Genomic DNA, 22696 nt, shown 5'->3' on the forward strand with positions numbered 1-22696 from the left:
GGAACTTTTCGCGAGGGAACAGTTTGGCTACCTGTGTCCCAAAACTGGGACCACCTAGACCCCCTATCTTTTCCCTTCCCCTCGGGGCCCTTAAAACCCAGTTTACGTCCCCTATTAAGTCTCTAGTTCTGTCAGAAACACTAAGTCCTGGATTCGGTTTAATTGATGGGGTTGTAACTGTGTGATTGTCTTGCTTCCTGTCCTGCAGCTCTCTGGCTTTCCAGAGGACTTCTATTATAGTTTGTACACTATGGCAAATGGTGGCTCTTGTCAGTTCAGCAGCCCCTGAGCTCCTTTCAGTTCGACTGCTCACACCAGATCCTAGCTCAGCTATCTCATTCAGCTCGGTTCAGCTTCCTCGATAGTGTTCGGGCCTCTGGCCAGACTTGGTTGCCTTTTCCTCCAGATACCAGATCGCACGTTATAGGCCACATCGATCACCCATCAGAAAAGAACGGTAGTGTCACGGTGTGGCGCACGGGCCACACCGAGGGACTGGCCCTTGCCTTGGCGCCCCATTAGATAGGTGGCCTGTGCTCCCACAGCCCCGGCCAAGTCGGGCATCTAGTCTCTTCCATCAGGTGCAATGTTGATTGAAAATGGTCGGTTGTCGCATCGCGATTCGGCGTTAAGGCTGCACCGCTGCTTAGCGATGATGGCCAGCAACCTCCCCGCATAGCCCCTTAACTCCCGTCCTCAGCATCACCCTCCAACGAAACCTACCAACACCTCCGGTTTAAGCGCCCGTCTTGCAACTGCCCGATGCTATTGGGTGCTGCGCATAGGGTTGTAATTGCCCAACGAAATCGATCGCCTTGAATATCCGGTACGTGCAGTTTTAGTATCAGTCAGGTCCCAAACTCTCCTGCCAACACCACCAACTCCAACGAAGATTTTCAACGTCCATTTTTTTTTAAAAAAAAAAAGAAAAAGAAAAAAAAGGTCTATGGAATATTTCGCGGTCAGAAACCAGCCCTGGCGCATTGCATTTGGCTCGGCTCAGGCACAGAACGGTGGCGTGATGGTCTTGCCAGGCGGCACGCGCCTCGATTTGCACCGAAACTTGCCGCGTGCCAGACTTCGTCGGCCAAATGAGGTGTTTCTCGGATATGTGCATAGCTGGGATAATTGTTGTCTGTTGAAAGCCGGTGACAGAAGAGCAATTTCCCCCGTAGATAGATAGGGGTTAAGCTCTTTCTAGTATCCCGTTGGATGGGCGGAAATCACCTCTAGGGGCCAAGGCCGGTGTCGCTTGGGGGATAGCCCAATCAGCGATGGTCCGAAAGGATCGCGTCTGTCAAACGCCTGAATGTGAAGTGAGTTGGTTCAACAAGACACGAGAACGTAGTGCAGTCGAGGCAGTTAGGGCGCCCGGGTTACGTCTGCAGGAGGTTAACTGGTTCCATGACGACATTGTGCTGAGGACCGACGGAGAATCGCCGAGATCCTGGACAGCATTCGCCTTGCCTCGAATACTTTACTTGGAAAGAGCGCCTGGGAAGGAAGCGAGTGGTCAGTCGTTCCTGCATCCAATCCCAATGCTATCCAAGGTCTGCACCAATCAGATCTTGCATGGAGCAGAAGCAGAATTATGTAGCCTGAGGATCACACAAGAAATTTGAGGGGTCAGCTCAGCCTCCCCTCGGTCAGCAATCTCCCTCTCGCATCACCGCTCACGCCCTACCTTTGGAACGGAATTGCAACAAGTCAAAGCCCGGAAATGTACGCCGTCGATCACAAGCCCGACGGCACGCCGTTTCTGCGCATCGAAAACGATCCTTCCCTCTGGCGCAACTTCTCGTCGACTAATCTCGGTATCCAAACGTCTTTTTGCCAGTCATGCTCGCTGCTGATGGCCGAGATCTCGCATAAATCCGACTCCGAAGATGACGATATTAACGACAAACCCGTGCAACACCTCGATGGAAAGGTCGCATCACTGGCCGATTCGGCCACAAACTGCCGTCTGTGCCGCTTCATCGTCGGGCAAATATGGCCGAGCGAAGTTCGCGGAGCCTTTGGCAACCACACATACTCCGTCAGAATCGGCGTTACCGAGTCTACTTTTACCGTCGAGCTTCCCTCGCTTAATTTGCGTCAGTTCGGCCCTCCACATATGTATTCGGGCCACACCAAACCTTTTGCCTGATGCAAAGGCCCAGGCAGTCTGACGTCGGCGGCGGAGAGAGGCTAGTCTACCGACAGAGCCCCGATTTCGGCCGTGTGTTTGCAAGGACACTAGACGACTGTCCTGCCTCCTCACCCCAGGTACAGCTTGTGGCGGCATGGATGACTGCCTGTCTTGACCACGCTGCCTGTCAACAAACGCGAACTAAGTTCCCGCTACCCAAACGAGTCCTCGACATCTCGGACCTTCCCGAAGTCCGCCTGTACGAGTCTCGACCGGGAGAGCGTGCACCGTATGCAGCTTTAAGCTACTGCTGGGGACAGGGAGTACCTCTGATTACAACGACGACCAATCTGTCTCGCCACCTCGCTAGCATCTCCCTGTCAGCATTTCCTAAGACCCTGCGAGATTCATTGACGCTGGCCCAAGGCCTGGGGTTTTGATACCTCTGGGTAGATGCCCTCTGCATTATTCAAGATAGTGACCAAGACTGGGCCGAGGAGGCCGCCAAAATGACGTCCATCTACCGAGGCTGCTCGCTCAACATTGCTGTCACTGACGCACCAAGCTGTGATCATGGGGCCGTTCCCGAACTTGACGATATCTCCATTGTCCTCTCCTCTTCTGAGTCGCACGCCGAACCTATGGACATTCGTCTTTTCGCCCTTCCCGAGTTCTGGAAGTTCAATGTGCTGTCATCGAGGGGCTGGGTTTTCCAGGAAACACTCGTCTCGGTCTCGACATTGTTCGTTGGTCACAGTGGCTTGTATTGGGAGTGCTGCTCTGCATCCCTCTCCGAGGATGGCGACACCACGGTCGGCTATATTCATTCTATCAACTCCAGCAAGTCGGAGCTGGCCGACTGCTTCCAGAGTCTGGACTCTGCCCTCCGCGATCCCGAGAGCAAACCCCCCTCGCATTACCTTCTTGAAAAGCTGAGCTGGCACAAGTGGATGGCCAGCTTCTCGGCGCGTGTACTCACTAAAAAGCTGGACAAGCTGCCGGCCGTGGCTGGTCTCGCGGCTCAGCTGTCGCGCTATGGTCTAACCTACGCGGCGGGCATCTGGAAGGAGAGCATACATGTAGGCCTCACCTGGCGCGCAACGCAGAATCAGTCCCTCACTCGTCATCTTGACCGAGCACCCTCTTGGAGCTGGGCATCAGTAGACGGCCCGATTGAGTGGGATAGGTGTCTAGACCTGACTAAGTACCGCGCCTTTGTTACCACACGCGAACATCTCGACATGGAGGTTTCTGACATCGCTGTCGCCGAAGACCGGCCGGGTACGTTTGGCACCGTCTCTGGCGGAAGGATCGATGCTCTCGCGACTCTCCATCAGCTGCCCACCGGCCGTTTTCTCGGACATCTCGGTTATACATTTGACGAATCGCAGCCGTTCTTTGGACGTGATATCTGGCTAGCCCGTGTCTGTAGTATTATATTGGGTAACGGGCGGTTAGCGTCAGCCAGACAAAGGGCCGAGTATTTTTTCTACCTGATCTTGCAGGGGACGAGTTCTGGGCGGTCCGAGTTCCGCCGGATCGGACTGGCTTCGGGAGAGGAGATGCTAGACGCCTCGGAGGGTGTCCGCAGAAGTATCGTACTTATTTGAGCGCGGTATGCTTTGTGGGCAATGATGGGGAAGACGGCTTGAAAATTCCACGGGTGTCCGACGCAACCTGGTTTCCGATGAGGTCAAGTTAGGCATCGTTGCCGCGCTGATTGGGGAGGCAAGCGCTAAAATTCACCATCAACGTTTGTTAGTGCACGAGTGTCCAGTTTTCTCGACGGCCAACTCAGATATTCTGAGAATGTACGTCTGGACGTACTGGATATCTTTTTGTAGGGATTGATGGCCTCTCAAACACATTATTAAAAGGTCCCCTCAATGCAGAGATTGGCCTTTGTGGTCTGCCGAAGTCCTGTGCTAACAGTATTTCAGGATTAGGCATCTGGTACGCTTGGCGCTGCTGCCTTCAAGATTGCCATCAACGATTTTGAGGCATGCAACTCCGCAGCCTCATTTTGTCAACTTCCCTCGTACAAGCCACCACGCTCGAACAACCCACGAGAATGGCTCCGGAAACCAGAGTCTTCGAATACCGCCCGCTCCGGCCTCGCCAAATTCACCTTCTTCACTTGCATCCTTCGGGCCTGTCGGCCCCGATCGGCTGCAGTCTGAAGCACGCAGCGCTCCGAGATCCGCCTCCACACTACACCGCGCTATCGCATACGTGGGGCCAGGAGCCCGCGACGTGTCAGAATATCCATATACGTCAAGGCGTGGAGTTGAGCCACTGCAAACCCCTGTTGTGGCGAGGATCCACGCCAGGGGGTGGCCACTCGCCAGAATAGAGATTTCCAGAGCCAGAGGCTCTCCAGACACAACATAATACAGTCAATTACACCTAATTAACCTGCAAGTGAGCCAATCCAACACGACGGTTCCGATCCTTCTCAACAGCGCAGCATTCCACATTCGAGCCAACCTCGCGGACGCTCTCCACCAACTCCGACAGTCTTCAGACGGCAACGTTGTCTTCCTGTGGATCGACGCCATCTGCATCAACCAGGATGACCTTTCCGAGCGCAGGGACCAGGTCATGCTGATGCGCGACATTTACATGGGCGCGGACCTCGTCACTGTGTGGCTGGGTGTGGCGGGCGATGGGAGCGACAAGGCGCTGAAGTTCATCAGGGCCATCTCGGCCAAGGTCGCAAGCACCTGGGCGCTGATGTGGGTGTGATGCGACTCCACACAGCGGAGATTGGGCGCACACCGGTTGGGCAACGGCGAATGAGCACGACCTTCCCACCGCAGGGAAAAACGTACAGGAATTATCACAAACCACCGCTGCACTAAATAGCACGGAATTCAATTACTTCTATGCAGTGGTATTTGCTGTTTTATCTGACAGAAGTAAGAGTGTTTTGCAGGAGGTGTAGGTGCGAGATTTGGAAGGCAGAGGCAAAGTTCCCAGCGGTCAGGTAACGTTAGGCAACTCGAAAAAAATACAAGAAGTAAAGGCGGAGCTGTTCATTTTCAAAAGGGATAGAGACCCATGTCTCCCATCATTATATCTCGGACTTATTCCTAGGCCCACTCGGCTAGAGTTGAAGCAATTCAGCATGCTGCGGCGGGGCCTGCCGAAAATGATACCGAGAGTGAGCAAAGGTGAGCAAGCCTGAGCCAATCCTGAGCCAATCCTGAGCCGGGCCTGAATCGGGTTGAGCAATGTCACGTGGGCGAGGTACGAAAATGGAGATTTCGTATGCCCAGATTCGTCGCACACAACCGAAGTTGTCACGAGCCCAGTCGGCGAGGCTACCGAAGTGGCGCAGGCTCCCGCCTCTCTTCCGCTTCCCTCACGGCGCTCGTTCCGTATGACGGGCGGTTTATTTCGTGGCTTCGCCATGTTGCGTCCCCAGAAGCTCGATGAATAACGCAATGACGGCGCTTGGGATCTATTCCCGAAGATATGCGCTCGGGATTGAGTCCCGGCTACGTATATGCTTGGCTGCTTAATGTAGCTGGCGGTCGGGTTCTCACGTCTGGGGCGATAAGAGCCGGAAGCCAGCCTGGACCAACGCTAAGTGACCCCGACACATGCACTCAGACCTTGCAAGGCCTGTTTACGTCAATCGAATGCGGGGACCATCGATGGCAACGATAGATTTTACCATTAAACCATTGACGCCACTGTTGGCAGTTGATGTCCGAGGAACGTGATACGGCGCCTTTTTCCCTAGCCCGGCAGGGTGCAACATTACGGCCTCCCGGGGTGCGGGGCAGTTTTGGAGGCCGCTCTCAGGTTTCTTGGCCAACCAAACAACGAGCAATGATCTCCCCCAAACATGGTCGACTCCACCCCCCCAAGCCGGCCACCTCGGGGTGGGGACAAGCCCGCGGCGATGAATGCCCGGCATCAGCGCGTTCTGGAGTGGATATGCACCGGTAGGCATGTCGTCGAGGCCGACTACGTCAAGCCGGCGGCCGGCAGCAGCAACAGTGTTCTAATTGACGAAGACGACGACGACAACAACAACAAGAACAAGGACAAGAACAACAACCGCGCAGCTCAGTCGGTTCCGGATGCGTCACCACCCTCGCCCACAAGGTTAAGCAGCAGCGCCAGCAGCGCCAGCAGCAGCTCGTCGCCCATCTCGGACCGATTGATCGGCGTGGATGACGGCGACGACGACCCTTTGATACCCCCCCGTGGCGGCCATCGACCGCGTCTTTCGGGATGGTCGGGCAACGTGGGCTGCGTTCCTCAAGCGCGCCAACTCGCTCCCCGCGCACGCCTTTCCGGACGGCGTGGGGGGTCCCTCCATCATGCTGAAGGATGTCCCCGCCCTCCCGGCTCATCTGCCGCGCCATGGCCACATCGCCGGGCGCCCGCTGTGGCATGTTCCGGATCCCGAACACGAGGGTGACACGGCGGCTCAGGGCCTTGATCTCCAGTACCTGCACGGCCGCCGGGTCTACTTCCACGTCTCCCGTCCGAAACCAGTCGAATGTCATGTCTATTCCCACCCTCCGCTTCCTGGTCATGACCTTCTGAGTGCTCAGCGAGGCCTGTCGATTTTAACCCTATGCTGGTCGTATATTCTGTCCGTCCGGCTCTTAGAGCTGCAACGGAGGAAGCCAATATACTCTCAACACTGCTTGCTACCTGTCACGGCAAAGGCTTTCAAGCCGAGTTCTGGCGAGGTTCTTCTGGACCTCAGCGCATCAGCCTCCCCCAAGCTGGTGAGGTAGCTTTGTGCTATTCTATCGCCTCGGCCCGGTTGGACCGTAGACGGCGGGGGGTTTCCTCCATGGGCCGCCTTCTGTTCCGGACAAGTCCGGTTTGTGGTCGCTACCACCAACGGGCCGGCGAGCTTCCCCTCTCCCGGCGAATCGCCGCCGAACTCTATAGAAGCCACGGAGCTCCTGATCCAGTTTTGTGCGATATGGGCTACTTTGAGCCGGAGCATCAGCCCGAAGACCATCAGCCGGAGCTATCTCCGGCCACCACCGCCTTCTTGGCCGCACTCGTGCTTCCATTCTATCGTTTGGACGGCCTCCGACCGCAATTCCCTAGCCCCATTCTCAAGAGATGTAGCGCGGGCATAGCCAAGGGCACCACAAGGGAACCTGCTCGGATTCGACAGTACGCCGCCGACCTTCGGTATTACATGACGCTCAGCATGAACACAAAGTGCCTCGGATCCGCGCTCTGGAGTATCTTTTGGCAACCCGATATCGAAACCAACCTAGTCAGCCCCTGGCTCTCCTCTATCTCCTACGTCCTCAAGCCTGTCCTGGAATCCCGTAACCTGGGCCAACTCGCTAAAGTCTTTGCATGTTGTCGACCTCGGATTGCCTCGTGGTGGCTAGGCATTTTTCTCCTTGGCGATTTCACTATTCTCGACTGGATCACCCGCTATCTAGAAACACTCGAGGAGCGTTGGGGTTTCGGTCCTATGTCCCTTCCCGACAGTACCGTGGCTGCCTGGACCGGCTCCCCTCAGTCGTTCCTCGACGACGAGTCGCCGAGTCCGTATACGCATCCGGACGAACTTATTTCGAGGTCCGACGTACTACGACATCGCTACACTTTTCGCCTCCAGGACGACTCCTCCCGGACTTTGTCTTGGCGCCCGTTTGGGCATGTCGCCAGGGAATTGGTTGAGCCGGATCTCTGGCCCTAGCTAGAACGTGGACACGTGAGAGAATACGTCCATTGGGTTTGGTGGGTCAAGACGAGCAAAGGTTTGGTTCAGGATGTCCAGCTCGGTTTCCGCAAAGACACGGGAAGATTTGTTCCAGACGTCCCGGACCACTTGGAAACCCTCCGTGGCCGCGGACGGATATCTGCGAACGTGGTGATCAGGCTTGGGCCGTCGCGGGACTCAACCCTTCGCATGCTGAATTTCTGTATGCAAGACGCCAGAGGCGGTCGTGATGCCTGCCTCCTGGGTGTGCCGGCGACGGCATCCCACCCTTGGCTCAAGTACTGGGCAGACTTGGGGTGACATTGTGCACCTCTTACATGTCATGACGTGGCGGGCAAACGGTGGAGCAGCAATCAATAAACTACCTATACCAAGGCAGGTCAAAGAGAAAACATGAACCCAAAGGAATGTGTGTCCAATCTCCCATCTTGAACCAAAAGGAGGGCGATAAGCCAAGCGAATGTGTGCCCGTCCAACTCTTCTACACCATACCCAAGCATAGGTACTCAACCCTGATCCAGCCCTTTACTTGTTGCGCGGCTTTCCCTTACCTCCCTTTGTCGCCTTCCCCTTGCCCTTCTTGTCCCCCTTCTCACCACTCCCCGAAGCCTGGTCTCCCAAACCCTGTTATCCTGCCAGCTGGCTCTCCAGGGTCAGCCCAAACGCCACGTCCAGTACGGCTGACCCGATGACGGGTCTGTGAACTGCAGGTAGGCGGCGCCCTCGGCCGTCGATAGTTGCAGCCACTGGTCGGGCCGCGTCCGCGAGGGCAGACATCTGCTGCGGCTCGTCCATGCCGAACGGGTCGGAGAAGGAGGAGGAAGTGGTGCCGTGCGACCCACACCACACGTACCGCGCTTGTGTCTGCCGCGTCGAGGCGCCCGTCGTGCCGGCCCGGGGATCTATGACCGTGGGCGGGTCCTCGGACTCTTCTGACGGCTGTCGGGCGTGTCCTGGTGAGCGGGAGGCTGGTATGTACGTGGAGGTGGTGTAGGCCCCTGTGGTGTAGGGCGCCGCCGTGGTCGATGCAGTGGTGGTGTAGGAGGCCGTCGTGTAGGCTGTGTACGATGGGGCAGCCTAGCTGACCGTTGTCAACATGGTTCAAGCCGGAGTGGTGGAGATTTCTGGGATCAGCGCCACGCCACCCCATCGCGGTGTACTCCCCCGCGGTGGTCGTGGCGGTCGTTGGCACGGGTGACATTGTCTCTTGGATTGATGGAATCGCGGGAGTTGGTGTCGAGTGGTGTATCACGCCAGAGCTGACGGTGCTGGAGTCCGCGTCGTTGGTGGTCGACGAGTCTTCCTGATCCCCATCGCGCGACCAGTATCCAGGGTGATCTTGATAGTATTCGTGGGATTGAAGCTGACGAGCCTGCAGGATGTCTTCACCGCCGCTGAAACATCGCTGTGATCAGGTGATCAAACTGGAGCGAGATTCAAATTGAGGAGGATGGATGTGTCGCGCAGATCAGAAAAGGCGAGATCCGACAAGTAGCTCCTCGAGATCAACGAACTGCGGTCAAGATTTCGACCCCGTGATGAACGGTCCGACGCCTATTTGGGCGAGATGGTCTTGTTCCAAGTCCGGCTGCTAATTGACACTGGGGGGCATCAGCAAGCTCTCTCTGTGTTGGATACATTCCGGCCACTTGATCCTCTTCGAATCTCTACGCTTGAGCAGAGTACGCTGAATGATATCGCATTCGTCCGGGGGGAAGTGGCTCGTTACCGAGGGAAGTTCGCGGAGGACCGGGACAATTTCTTGGAATTGTTTGACCATACGCCGCCGCCGGCGAAGGTTGTGACCCAAGTCAGCGCGGTGTATTGCGAACTGGGCCGTTTTGACTTTTTCATCAGGTCGTTGACTGGTGATCTCGAGCTGCTGGAGGAGAATAGCCGTGCGATGGAAAGTCGGAAAACGAATCAATTGTGGTTGACACTGCCAGATGCTTAACTCACGAAAGCTGTGGAACTGGTTGTCATGTCTAAGGGGCAATAGCTAGGGCGACCCTACTTATAGTACAAAACAAAAATGGGCTCTCAGCAAGTTCCAGCCCCCGAGACGCCATCGTAATAGGGGTAACCCTCTGATTAAAGAGAGCTTGTGCTTTGGGGATAGTTTTCCCCAACTCACTAATTTACTGCGAACCACTCTGTGAATTAGAGTGCGACACGGGCTAAACATGGGAGTCTCTGAGAAGCTAAATCAATGAAAGGAATGGGTATATGAAGATAGCGAAATTGGCAATCTAGCTTGAGCCCTCAAGAACAATTACCCTAAAAGGAACCGTACAACCATATACGCCGATGCAGGATAGCCCGAATGCACTTCCTCTCGTCCAATGGGGTTAGTACTTGTGTCGTCTGCTAGGACCAGTTGCCGTTCTTGCTCCAATCCCGCCTAACCCCATGACTCTACTACCATGTACCATCACAATGAACTCATTCCTCTAGCCAAGTGATATTACCATTAACGTGCCTGCGAAAGTACGTGCGTCGTCCGGCATCCCACTCCCAATAAGCCGCTACGGTTTTACCTTTTCTATAAGGGGAAGATTGTTCTCTCTCAACGATGATATGTCCGGACTCAGCAGCTACTTGGTAGAGCTTCGAGATGGGAGCTGACCTTCGACTCTCCCCGGACGATCGTGGAGGCGTCGGCACATAAGATGGTCTTTTAATGATTGTATAGCTAGACTCGCCATCGATATCACATGTTGGAGGAGCCTTTCTACTTGCGTGCTTGTACCGCGTAGGTTTAGCTGACGGCGGCAGCTCTTCAACCTCACCGTCATTATCGGAATAGGAATTGTTCACTTGTACAGGAAAGGGTACTTCTGGAATGTCATCATTATCAGGTAAAGGAGCTCCTTCGGTAATAGGTTGGAGGCTGCCGCAACGCTGCTTCCAGTATCCTTTTAGCTGGCCATTCAGAGCGTACGACTGGACCTTAACGTAGTCTTGTCCATTCCTAATGTCTCTTCGGCTATCTTTATGCCCTTAGTAAGTATCCTTGATATTTATAGACGCATACTAATACTGGTGATATTCAAGTGTACTGTCCTCCGATAGCGCGGTAAAATGTATGCAGAAATTGAGATTGATACTGTCCGTGGTGAACGTCGTAACCTCAGTATAGCTAGGGGGGCAGGTTCGCCGAGATAGGAAAGAGCTTGGTTTCTCGTATACTCAAGAGCGGCTCCGTTATAACCGCTCTGCAGCGTCGCTTCGTCTATGTTCTTTCCAGGTCCCTTCCAATCCCCGGCCAAATACGGTAATGCAAAGGAAAAGGGTTATCCTTATATAAAACAGCTCCTTTGATGTGATCCTCGACTGGGAATAGCCGGTACTCTTCCTTGTCAAGTCCCTCAATAAAGTCGGGTTGCGGAGCAGATAGGCCGTTGTTGAAGCTAACATCTTTTGGGAAACCTGTCAACGCTTGGTTGAAGATTCTTTTATAACCATCGTTGTCGTATTCCTTAAGCAACTTTCCCCCGACTTCGAAGACTAGGGTCACTTTATTACTAGCACCCTCGACCTCTTTGATATACCGTTTGTACTCTAGTTCTGTAGTGGAGGTGGTGGCACGGGATCTGGCGTATCGTTTGTGGACAACCTTAAGGTTCTTAGGCGGCTTGGATAAACGTGGGGGAAGGATACCATTGTTTCGGGTCTGGTCGGCAAAACCAGATGTCGTTGAGATGGTCTTTGTTGATGTTGACTCGTCTGTAGAGTCGGGGTGCGTAGTCGCCTTATTAGATGCCTTCCTCCTGCCAATCTTGTTGAAGCGGCCCAAATTCTTCCGTGTTAATTGTGCCCTCTCTAACTCGGGTTCGTTGTTGTCGTCGTTGCTGTCGATCTGCCGTTTCCGCAGTCGTTTGGCTGGAGGGGCTTGCTCTTGCCCGTCCACCTTGGGCTGACCAAGGGAGGTGTCTCGATGCTAGGGATGCTTGTGCGTTGGCACCTGTCGGATCGGCTGCACCGGTTCTTCTAATAGTTGGTGAATCGTGTGAGCGAACAGTGTCATACCTGCGCTGTCCAGTCCGCTTTCCAGTCCTCAACTCTAGATCGTTGCAAATCCGGTTGCATTGATCGCACTCTCTGTGCTGGTGAAGACCGGATATCGGATATCGCGCCGGGCTGTCGTGTATGCGCCGTCGTCTCTTGTGTCAGGTCTCTCCCTACTGGAGACTGCTTGCTGTGGCTCGGTGGAAGTTCTTCACCTGCAAGTCAGTACATCTCTTCTTCCTAGATAAACGAGCGCACTGCCGACATGCATACCTATGCTTTCACCTGCAGCAGCGGTGTCCAGGAACTTCTCTTCCGAGAGCTTGCAAGATTTCAGACAGGGGTGACGAGTCCGTTGCGACTTGCCAACTTCACCTCTCATGGCGATGAACCTGCAGGTGTTACAGAGGTCTGAATTATGTACCAGACTTCAGGCGGCCGACACAACGGGTCGGGAGAGCCGCAGTGCCAAGAAACGCTTGACCTTTGATCTGGTGCCATGAGAATCCTTCGCAGGCAGCAGGTCCCTTCGTTGGGGCCGGCTACGCTTCCCGGACATGCGGGGCAACGTTTAAGTGGATGCATAAGGTATTAACCCCTCATTCGCCATTGATCCATACGCAGACCATCAGGCAGTTCGCGCTGCGCCGTTGCACGAAGAGTCGGCTGCGGAATGATTTGGCTACGTGTAAATTGGGGCTGATAAAATCGCAAATGCGGTCTTCACACTGCATCCTAGAGGTGATCATGACTTGATTGGCGACGGACAGCGCATTAGCCCAAACGTGAGCACGCTGTCATTTGTGAACTGCAGGTGCTATTAAGCTCTCCACCGGCCGTGCACCATCGCTGATTTGTGGGTCCCTTGCTGCATGCCACTGCAATGTAACCCACCTTGGCCTGGCCCTGGCCACTTAATGGAGACGAGGGATTCCCCGCCCTGCTCCAAAAGCTAAACTTCACAATTCAAAACATCATGACGAACTCGTCAAGCGCAGAGCAGGGCACATTAACTCAACCTTCCATCATTGCACCCTTTTTACAACTCCGGCCACTGAGCAAGGAATTCCAGCCAACCAGCGAGAGCCTCTTTAAGCAAAAGGCCGAGGACTGAGGGCGATGAGAATGATAATGAGAATGGGACGGTGGCTCAAGACGACGATAGTAACTGTTGCGACTACCCTGAACATGAGCCGAGCGTAGGAGTGGGATGTAGCTGTTTGGATTTGGAGGGCAGCAACGAAGACGAGGAAAGCGACCCTGAGCGTGGCCGGCCACGAAAACGTCTCCGAGTAGCCGACGTGGTGGAGCAGTTACACCTAGAGCCCTTCCTCAACCGAACTCCCTCTTTCAATAAGGAGGCTAGAAGTTGCGGTAGCCGAGGCTTCGGAGCATCTTTGATCGGATTTTCTTCTGGCTTGAGACGCCGTCGTAGGTAACAACGATTTCTTGCGGCACTAGGCCTTGAGAAAGCGTTCCGTTTATGCGTACTTACATCACCCTCCTGGTTCCCCAGAATCGGTACTGGTGGCGGAGAATTCCGCATGGTCAACTTGACTACATACGGTGTAAACGGGCAGAACGGTCCTTTTTTTTGTGTGTGTGTGTGTGTATGTCATTTTCCGAATGATGATCCTAGGCACTAGTGAAGCTACTGAACCAAATGACTTGGCGGATGGAAAAGCCCAAACTGGCCTGACCGTTACCAGGTTCCCCAACCAATAAGCTGTCCCAATGCATTTTTGGACTATCACTCTTTTCTCCGGGGTTCTGTCAGGAAGCTGCATCCCGCCTATCACTCTCGTGTTGGCATCGTTGGAAGTTCGTGGTCTCATTTCCTAAATACGACGTGACCAATTCCTGCTAGAGCTCCCTGAACAAGTAACTTCAACCAAACTTGCTGCAATCAGACGAGATTATCCGTGTGGAACCGGCACTCGGCGCTATGAGCAGTATTGTCGCTCCTGACAATCTCCTGGTAATCTGCCAAGCATTCCCAACAGAACTGGTACCGACACTTGATACCTATTCTCAAGTTTCAGCAAAAGGAAAGTTGTCAAAAACGAGACGATATAATGCATGCTAGGAGATCGGCAAATAGTAGCCGCCCGCGCATGTTGTGTGTTTACTCCAAGGGCCCCCGCAGAGCCAGCAGAACTCATGAGCGCAGCCGGAGCCTGTCAGGACGTCAGGCACGTAACATGGCACAGATAGCACACAAGGATGTCGATATGAAAACCGCTTACATGTCATGTGAGAGCTAAGAACATCGGTTAGCAACAATTAGCCGCCCAAGTCATGGGAACTCACCAGCCTCCATTCTTCTCGATGCTCCTGCCGCAGCCAGGACAGGGCTTCGAGATCTGCTTGATTGTTTCCTCGCTCGCCTTGAGGTCTAGATAACTCTGAATGCGGAGATCGGTCTTGGCAAGGTTTTGGCTGGGACTGATTTGTAAATGGTCCCAGTCGTCGCAGCTCAGCCCTGTATGCCAGGGCACCTTGTGCTGGAAGCACGTCCGGCTACCGCAGGAGCTGCACTTGACAATGGGCTGCTCATGGCCACCGTCGTGGATTTGTCCGTTGCCACAACCTCCGGCACACTAAACGCAGCCAACGTCAGCATGTCTGCTAAACTATTGAAGGGTGTAGGGAGACCTGCCCATACAAAGTTCTTGTCCGCCTCAAGAGCCTTGCGTAGGGAAAATTCGTTGTATTTCCGCCACGATTCACTGTCGGAATATCTCTGCACAACGTCGGGGGTGAGCCAACTTTCGCATTCCGGACATGCCACTTCTGACCGCAGCTTGGTGTCGAGATCACAGCGGATGCCGGATCTTACACAATCCAGGCATGTCGACGGGCGGTGTTTGCATGTGCTGGTAAGAGGAGCGTCGGGAAACGCCGTTCTCTCCTTTGTCTCGATGCAAACAGCACATTCATGCGACTCGGTCCAGGCGTCGAAGGACCATGTTCCTACCTCGTTGTCCATGATAGCAGGCTGAATGATGGGCTAACCTTAGCACACAGGACTTGAGGTGATACGAAGGTAGTCCGATCGACGGCCACCACTGCAGATTATATCCTCGCCAGCTGGACGCCATCGCCGAATGAGCTGCCAATGAAAGGCTGTGATTTAATCCTCTCTGACCCCGGGAAATCTCGCAGATTGCACAGTAGGATGCCAGCCAATGTGACCGACCGGTAGGCCTCACTACATCATCGACCAATTCATTAGGACCAATCCACCAGAACAAAGGAGCTTGGAGGACGGCAGGTAGTTGAGTGAAAACCATGTTTGCTGCAGGCCACGGGGGCCTACAGCCGTAGGCCTCACTGCATCATTGGCCAAGCCACCAAAACAAAGGAGCACATTGCAGTCACTACTTTACTTCCCTTCCACACATTTCGTTCGTGCATCACTCCCTCGACTGCCGCGGGCCGTTTTTTGCCTGAAGCTGCAATCACGCCTCAGGCATCATGTACCATCAAGCACCCTGATTTTCAGCCCGCCGTGCGCCCCGGGCAGTTGCCCCATCTTCCCACCTTCATACCTTCTCAATCTCTATCATGGCACCGAGCTTCATGCCAAGCCTAGAGCCCCGCAGCACCACCGACATTCTCTACAGCTGTATCATCACCCTCGTTGCCTGCATCTACCCTGCGCTGCATCTCAACGTCCCGGCCAAATGCGGCTTTTCGTACACCTTACTCGCCAAAAGCAAATGGGTTTTCATCGGTGTTATAGCCCCCGGACTTGTACTGTATCTCGCTATTTCACAATTTCTTCGGGCCCGCGAATTGGTCCGGAAGTTGAACGCTTTGTTTAAAGAGAGAGGGTTAGGACCCCAACAAATACGGCCTCCGGTCAAACTCTCCGAGGGGAATATGAGGATCGAACTATATCGACGCCAAGAGGTGTATTTGCAATTAGCCAAGGACGGCCACTGTACTTTTCTCTAAATTCCTAGGACTGAGATCGAAGATAAGAGCAACTCCGATGTCCTATGGAACGTCTTTATTGTACAACGAGTCTCCTGATAATAGTTGAGTATCCGACTCAGAAAGCCTATAGCTTCTAATAACCTTGCTTCAAATTCACGCTATAGTCAATAGTCCACGATGCTTACGCCATGATTTTACTTATCCAATGGGTTAACATGAGCAAGTATCTGCCTTGCAGTAGCATCAACTACATTCTACTCCGTATACAAAAGACGTTCATGATTCGCAGGTTCTTGATACCTTCAGGGATCTAAGATATCATTGTCCTATTCCATCTAGCGGCTCTCACTTCCAGCTCTTTCCCGTCTCTGTTGTAATTAGCGAGAGCTTTAGAGATCAACATTAATATATATCATGGGGGCTCTAGCGCTCTATATCCTTGGGCGCTAGGTGCTCGGCGCGATATGAGCTGCGGGATCATAGAGATATAGCTTCTGCAGCGGTCTGCCCGGTAGGTGGCATATTGTGGCTATTACGTCACAAAGTCTGCCCGAAGAATACGCTAGGATAGGTTTCTTCCTGTCGCACTGGAGATCGTACTTATGGAGCTCGGCTCTTGACTACCGAGCTCAGTAGATTATTATATAAGCTCCTAGGCTATTTTCCTTTATATTTAAATCAGTCTTTCAGTTTCCTACTGCAGTAGATAGATCCTTAGAGACTTCAACCTTTCTACGCACTTCCTACAACCTCCGCCGAGCTCCTGCTCGCGTGACATATTGACATATAGATATAATTATATAGTATATAGTATGTGTTTTCCTCTAGTTGGCCTTGATTCCCCAGGAACAATCATCAGGATCCATCTTCTTATGCTCAGACTTGCTGTGCAAAGAAAAAAAAATAGAAAAAAAAATTCCTCCTTTTCTTCTTTCCTCTTGGTGCGAGAAGACTCCTTGTGGAGCCTGTGAGATGTCTATCTAATTTTGAGGTATCCTGACAAACGAATCAACCTCCAATGAACGAAGCCTCTAGAGGCCTCTTTCCAAGTACAAACAAACCCAATCTTCCCGATTCATTAAAGTACGCAGTCATGGTTCCCTTGGTCGATTCCTTTCCTCTTTGACGCGTGAATGATGTTGGATGACCGCAAAAAAAAAAAAAAAAAAAAAAAAAAAAAAAAAAAAGCCGCGTTGAGTATGACGAAACCCTCCCAGTTATGCTAATGTTATTGAACTAGATCCGGATTTTTCCCTTACCCACCAACGCCGAGTTGAGAATGGCGCTCTTGAGGTATTATCCATCGTTACCCGTTATTTTGAAATAGCCCGCTCCATCGAGCGCCATTTCATTCCTTGATTCCACCGTCGAACCACCACGACGATATCCATTCCTTCCATCGATCAGCATCTCAGCCCCTCGTCGTCCAGCACACCGCCCAGAACCTCGTCGTTTTCCATCGCTCCCATTCCCACCGCCACGATGCCCGACGGGCACCCACAGAATCAGATCATCGTCCTCAACTGTTTTCATGAGGAGTGAGTCGCACCGACCGCCCAAGTCCTAGCGAGAATAAAGCCAAAGGAAACTGAAACGGCGAACCAGGTAAGGTTGATTGCGAACCAGCTGATGTTGATTGTGTTGTGCCCATGGGCAGCCTCGGTCCCGGCGCTCACGGAGTCAGCCCCCCTTCGGAAAACCTTGTCCGGATATGTGGATCTCGCTTGCCCCGCCACAGCGGAGTCGACCGATACGACCTCGAATTCCGAGTCACGGAACATGCTGCTCTCTGCCAGCGTGTACAGCTGCCTAAGCGCTGCCACATCCGATTCCTGAATCCTGACATTGATTTCCGGGGAAAACTGGCTTATCATGATGGAGCGCGTGTTCGGGGGCGTCAACTCAACCGACGGATACCTCTTCTCCTTGGTGCCGGCGTCCTCGTGGCGCAGGCCCAAGACATGACCGAGCTCGTGACGCAAGATGTTGGACAAGAAGCCGTGAGATGTCGCGCTCAGAGCGGCATTGGATACTCGTAATGTGCGTTTCTCGAAGTTGGGGAAGAACGCTTTGGCGTAGACGGGGCCGTGGAGCGTACGGTCGTACTTGATCTTGAAGACGGCGCGCTCATTATTGGCGACGCGCTTGAACCGCACTCCGATATTTCTGTTGTTCCAGTCGTCTATGGCCACGGTGAGTGCACGCTCGAAGACGGAGAGAAATTTCTCTGGGAAGGTGTTTCTGGAGACGGCGAATGTGACGACTGATCCCGGCTTCCATCGAAGAAGGCACGATGGCCTTCCGTGATTTGGGTCCCCGAATCCGGCACGCGCAGAGAAGATGTGATCAGTTTCCGCGGCATGCTCTATGCAGCAGCGAAAAATCCCTGGCTCTGGTCCGTCCTTGGATGGCCTGGGGTTGGGGGGGCCACCGAGATCGCCTCGCGCAATCAGGCTCGCCGCGGGCATCGGGACCAGCCAGTGTAGCGGGGAGAATGGGGGGACGCTCCAACGAGGACGATCGGATCATTTGGAAGCGGATTGCCGCCGTCGGATCACGGTCCGAATGATGTCGGGCGTTGGCCGGCTCGGCCCCAAAAAGTATGTAAAACGTCTGCGCGAGCACCCGAGCCACGCCTCACTTCTCCACGACCACGTTGTCCACCACAAGACGGACACCACTGATAAGTGAAGGGTGGGCTTTGCTTGACAAATGTTCAGCTGAAACGCTTAGCAACTTAGATGATGGACCTTGTTGCGCTGACAATCGCTCCACGATCCAAATTACTCAAATCCGGCAGTTCTGTCGCAAGAATTGTCCACGAAGAGAGTCAAGACTCAAGAGAGCATGACCAGACGGAGGGTAATGAAGCCCGACCCGAAAGGACGGGCGAAAATTTCTACCTTCTGGAGGTTCTCGGCCGAGACCGCGATTGCACTCGGTTGTTTACTTCATTACCTCGAAGCTACAATCACTGGATTTTCAGCACAACCAGTGGTTCCCACAAATTTGGCGGCGGCCGGCGGGGCTCGCTACCGGGAGTGTGGTTTCACTACCCAATTTTGTGCACCTTCCCGATCCGGTGGTTCGCTGACAAAGGCCAGAAAGCCACGTCCCACAAGCCACCGTAAGACCCCCGGATCTTCTACACTAGCTTCTCTATCTTGAAGTTGCAGAACTGCACTGCAAAATCAATCCAAAATAAACGTTGAAATCTGTATAGGCACCCTAATCTTGACCTTAACCCAAAGCCCTAACCCTGAGTCTAAGCCTAACTAACTCTAATCCTAATACGGGAGGCTGGCGACGGCGCTCGCATTCCCCGCAGTTTTTTTGGAGAGTCGTGAAACCAAAGAATAAATTGGGTTCAGTAACAGGTGGCCTGGACCAGAGTTTTGGTTCGCCCCAATAGGTGCAATCAGCGGGACCTGGAAAACGCCCACGTATCACAAGGCACGCACCGCGCGCGCCTGCTGCGACTTCCCGCTGCGTGGTTAGGTTGTGTGATTGGATGGAGCTGGAGTGAGTGTTTGCTCGGGGTGGAGGTTTCCAGATGGGCCATGGACGGCACCATCCGTTTTTTTTTTTTTTTTTTTTCTTTTTCTGTTTTGTTTTTTCTGGCTGCACTGGCTGGTAGCTAATGGCCGGTCTGCTCCCCACCTCCCTCCCTCCTGGGAAGAACAGCAAAGTCAGCGGGCCATAGTCCGGAAGCTACTGCTGTGTGGTGTCTGGGCCCCTCGGGCGAATCCCAAATGGTCGAGGTAATGGGATCATACCCAGCCGCCACCACGTCAGACCTCGTACCATGCCTGTTGCGCGTCGCGCGATATCTACCTTCTGCAAAGTTCTGCAGTTGCTTACCCGTAATTGTGGACGTTCGCGTTTGTGAATAGCGCCGTTTAGGTATCCCGGCGTGACAGTTATGGGCCCAGAGGGACACAAACGCATTGCGGTAGAGAGTCAGGGCTAAACCTGAGTGAAGTAGAGAAACCCCTCATCACCCTCCAGTCGGAGATGATGCAGAGAAGCAAAGATATCTATCTACCTTCTTTGCTACGGTTCTGGGCGCGACCATCAACTCCCCTTTTGCTCTGAGAGGTGTATCGCGCGTCGCGCAATATCTTCCACCGCAGTTGCTTACCCGCAATCGCAGATGGCCACCTTGTGGATAGCGCTGTGGCATACCAGCGTGACAATGCCATACTGCCAATGGACCGCCATCGCAGGGACTCAGGCCCACGCCGCACGCGGCTGTCGCCGCCTGCCACGAACCTCCAGCACTTCCCACACTTACAGCAGGGCGTCCTCAGATAGCTAGGGCCGGCCGTACAGTTGAGGAAGGTAATTAGGAGAGGGAGCCAGAGAGCAATCGAGGGAGTCGGGTGACACTGCACTGTAGCCTCGGGTATACAAGGCAATTGAAGCCGCCCTTAACGCAACATGAATCTCACGATGCGTCTCGTACACTTTCGAGAAAACCTCAAATGATGGCAGAAAGCCTTCTTGAATGGCGAGAATTCGGAAAGAACTCATGGCGAGCCTACAGAATACCTAGATAGCAAAGCCGGGAATGAACATTCATTGATCACCTGACTAACCCCCCTAAAATTGATTCCCGATCCACCACGCATCCTGACCGTTTGACTCCGACATGTTGAGCATCTGGGTACCTGCATCGATGTCATTGCCCGAGGCGCCGGGTGCTTGGAACCCCAGCAAGGGGGGGTAGAGTGTCGTGTGATGGGGATCATGGTCCCAGGAATTTGAAGCCAGAGCGGGGGAGCTTTGGGCCGGGTTGACGTCCATGGCAAAGCTGGAAGCGGCCGATTGGGCCGGGGCAGTAGCACGCCACGGCTGAGGAGAAGGCCCTGGAAAACCCCCAGAGTCTCGCAACGCCATCCCCGAACTGAACCCTAGTGGCCGGATCTCCGCAGTCGAGGTTAACCCCCCCCAAGTGGGAGTCAGATGCAAGCTCTGGGGGTTGGAATGTAGAGGAGACATGAACTCTGCGAAACCTTATTGATCGCCTTCCGGCATGCCACCGTTATGTACCGGTCGATGTCGTTGCTGATCACCCATGGAAGATCAGTTCTCACATTATGGAATATGCGGTGTGGTAGGTCTCGGAGAAGACGCCCCCTGAACCTGTAAAAGGCGGCCAGAGCGGGCGACGAGAGGCTGGTAGCGGCTTCATGATCTGGTTTCCCCAGTCATCAGCAGCCGGAAATGGTCATGTTTCGGAGTTTGAACTTACACGGCGAGGAAATCTGATTCTCAGGAAGATCGGGGAATAATACGCGAAATACACCATTCCAGCGCTCTTCCTCTGTTCCCCGAGGGCGCCGCTTAAACTTCCGCATCTGCTCTTGGCTGATGAAGAGGACCTCGTCTTCATCCGATATTTCGTTCAACTCACAGCGCGTTGGCCCTCGCAGGTGGAGTCCAAGCTGCGTGTCTGTTTTGAACACTACCCGACATCTGGGGCAAGCGGAGCCCGTCCTTTGGTGTTTTCGGAAAATATGCTCCCTTGAATTGGTGTCATTATCAGTCCCAATGCGGTCGTTGGGGCCAGCTTGAACTCACTTCACCCGATGCACAGAGCCCCAGCCCAAGTCATCCGTCCCACGGCATGCCACAGTCAGACTCCTGCTCTCCGGATATTTCTCCGGATATCTCTTGAGGAAAGGACAAGCAAATCTTCCTCTGGGCCGGCCTCCCAGACTTGATATTGATCCATGCATGTTCCTCTCTTCGTCATCGCCGTCGTCCGTACCGGAATTATAGTAATCGTCCTCATCAACTGGCTGTTGCCGAGAGTTGCGAGACGTGCCGGGGTGATGGGCAGAACTCCGATGCCCCTGCTGGAAACCCGAAATTGAGGACCCGGAGCCGTAGGATGGTTCTGCGGGATATTGCCGCGTCCCATACGGATGGGTTGTTATCATAGACTGGAGTTTCAGTCTGATGCGACGGACGATTTCCTCCTGTATAGATATCAGGACGGAATGGAGCCGAGGGCTGAACGGACTCGCCAAGGCCTCGAGTGCCTCGATAAGCGATGTTTCGGTATCGCTGGTGATGTCCGACATCCCGTCGCTATCGTCAGTGTCGCTTTCTCTGATCACCTGAGGAGACAATAGTGTCGTTGCCCGGCCCCCTGGTATCCGGGCCTCCGCAGGCTGCCGGGCTCCCTTGGACGTCTACTCGACGTCACCGAAGTGCGAGGCTCCGCTGCTGCGCTTGTACCTGAGCGTGTCAGGACGGAGGCGAAGGTGTTGTCTGACTTGCCCACGCCTATGGCGTTCTCTTCACCGGCTGGCGTGGGCCAGGAGTGCGCGGTTGATGGATGGATCATTGGGGGCCCTCGGAATGCGAAGATGCTCGGGTATTCATCCTCGGATGCGTCACTAATATCGATCGTCGGCCGGGCGGACTGGTTCTCGGGGTCTATGTCGGCTTCTGCTTCGACAGTCGAGTGAGCACGCTTTCAGCTTATCCATTCGATAAGATGCTTACCGCGGGATGGGATGTCGTCCCAGCAATCTTTCTGGCTGGTCGTGGACAAGGCGGGACTTGGGTCTGCCCCAAGTTCAGGCGTAGCCGGAGCAGGCGGGCTCTGGGACCAATGTCCCCCAGATACTGGAGAGACTTCACGACCAGGCGGCACCATTTTCGACATGATGTACTAATGACGCTTGATTCCCTTGGAGATTTAAGGAGTTGATGAGGTTTACGGATAATATTGAAAGGGCTCAGCTAACATACGAGCGGGTCAAGCAAACAGATTTATGGGGGCAGGTCACAGCGGATCAACGCCATCATCGATGGAATATCAAACCCCTTTCTCCCGCCCCTCCCCCCCAACCCCCCCAATCCCGGCTCCCCCCAGGATGGTA

The 22696-nt window shown here is 54.0% G+C and overlaps 6 protein-coding genes across 6 annotated transcripts; 3 read left to right on the top strand and 3 right to left on the bottom strand.

Annotated features, from left to right (window-relative positions):
- Positions 1 to 1720: 1720 nt before the first annotated feature.
- On the top strand, positions 1721 to 2149 carry MFIFM68171_02525 (uncharacterized protein; the record flags this gene model as incomplete). The annotated part of the gene is made up of 1 exon (XM_071057947.1): positions 1721 to 2149. The coding sequence occupies one exon, from the start codon at positions 1721 to 1723 to the stop codon at positions 2147 to 2149; it is 429 nt and encodes a 142-aa protein (XP_070914048.1).
- Positions 2150 to 2640: 491 nt separating this feature from the next.
- On the top strand, positions 2641 to 3741 carry MFIFM68171_02526 (uncharacterized protein; the record flags this gene model as incomplete). The annotated part of the gene is made up of 1 exon (XM_071057948.1): positions 2641 to 3741. The coding sequence occupies one exon, from the start codon at positions 2641 to 2643 to the stop codon at positions 3739 to 3741; it is 1101 nt and encodes a 366-aa protein (XP_070914049.1).
- A 2300-nt stretch (positions 3742 to 6041) lies between these two features.
- MFIFM68171_02527 (uncharacterized protein) lies at positions 6042 to 8150 on the top strand (the record flags this gene model as incomplete). The annotated part of the gene is made up of 4 exons (XM_071057949.1): positions 6042 to 6389; positions 6475 to 6887; positions 7052 to 7705; positions 8069 to 8150. The coding sequence occupies 4 exons, from the start codon at positions 6042 to 6044 to the stop codon at positions 8148 to 8150; spliced, it is 1497 nt and encodes a 498-aa protein (XP_070914050.1).
- Positions 8151 to 8477: 327 nt separating this feature from the next.
- MFIFM68171_02528 (uncharacterized protein) lies at positions 8478 to 9051 on the bottom strand (the record flags this gene model as incomplete). The annotated part of the gene is made up of 2 exons (XM_071057950.1): positions 8478 to 8848; positions 8937 to 9051. The coding sequence occupies 2 exons, from the start codon at positions 9049 to 9051 to the stop codon at positions 8478 to 8480; spliced, it is 486 nt and encodes a 161-aa protein (XP_070914051.1).
- Positions 9052 to 14164: 5113 nt separating this feature from the next.
- MFIFM68171_02529 (uncharacterized protein) lies at positions 14165 to 14847 on the bottom strand (the record flags this gene model as incomplete). Its single annotated transcript, XM_071057951.1, has 2 exons — positions 14165 to 14458; positions 14518 to 14847. The coding sequence occupies 2 exons, from the start codon at positions 14845 to 14847 to the stop codon at positions 14165 to 14167; spliced, it is 624 nt and encodes a 207-aa protein (XP_070914052.1).
- A 2482-nt stretch (positions 14848 to 17329) lies between these two features.
- MFIFM68171_02530 (uncharacterized protein) lies at positions 17330 to 18268 on the bottom strand (the record flags this gene model as incomplete). The annotated part of the gene is made up of 1 exon (XM_071057952.1): positions 17330 to 18268. The coding sequence occupies one exon, from the start codon at positions 18266 to 18268 to the stop codon at positions 17330 to 17332; it is 939 nt and encodes a 312-aa protein (XP_070914053.1).
- Positions 18269 to 22696: the final 4428 nt, after the last annotated feature.

The sequence above is a fragment of the Madurella fahalii genome (assembly GCF_045866475.1).
Source record: "Madurella fahalii IFM 68171 DNA, scaffold_1, whole genome shotgun sequence".
In the NCBI taxonomy this organism is placed as follows: domain Eukaryota; kingdom Fungi; phylum Ascomycota; class Sordariomycetes; order Sordariales; genus Madurella; species Madurella fahalii.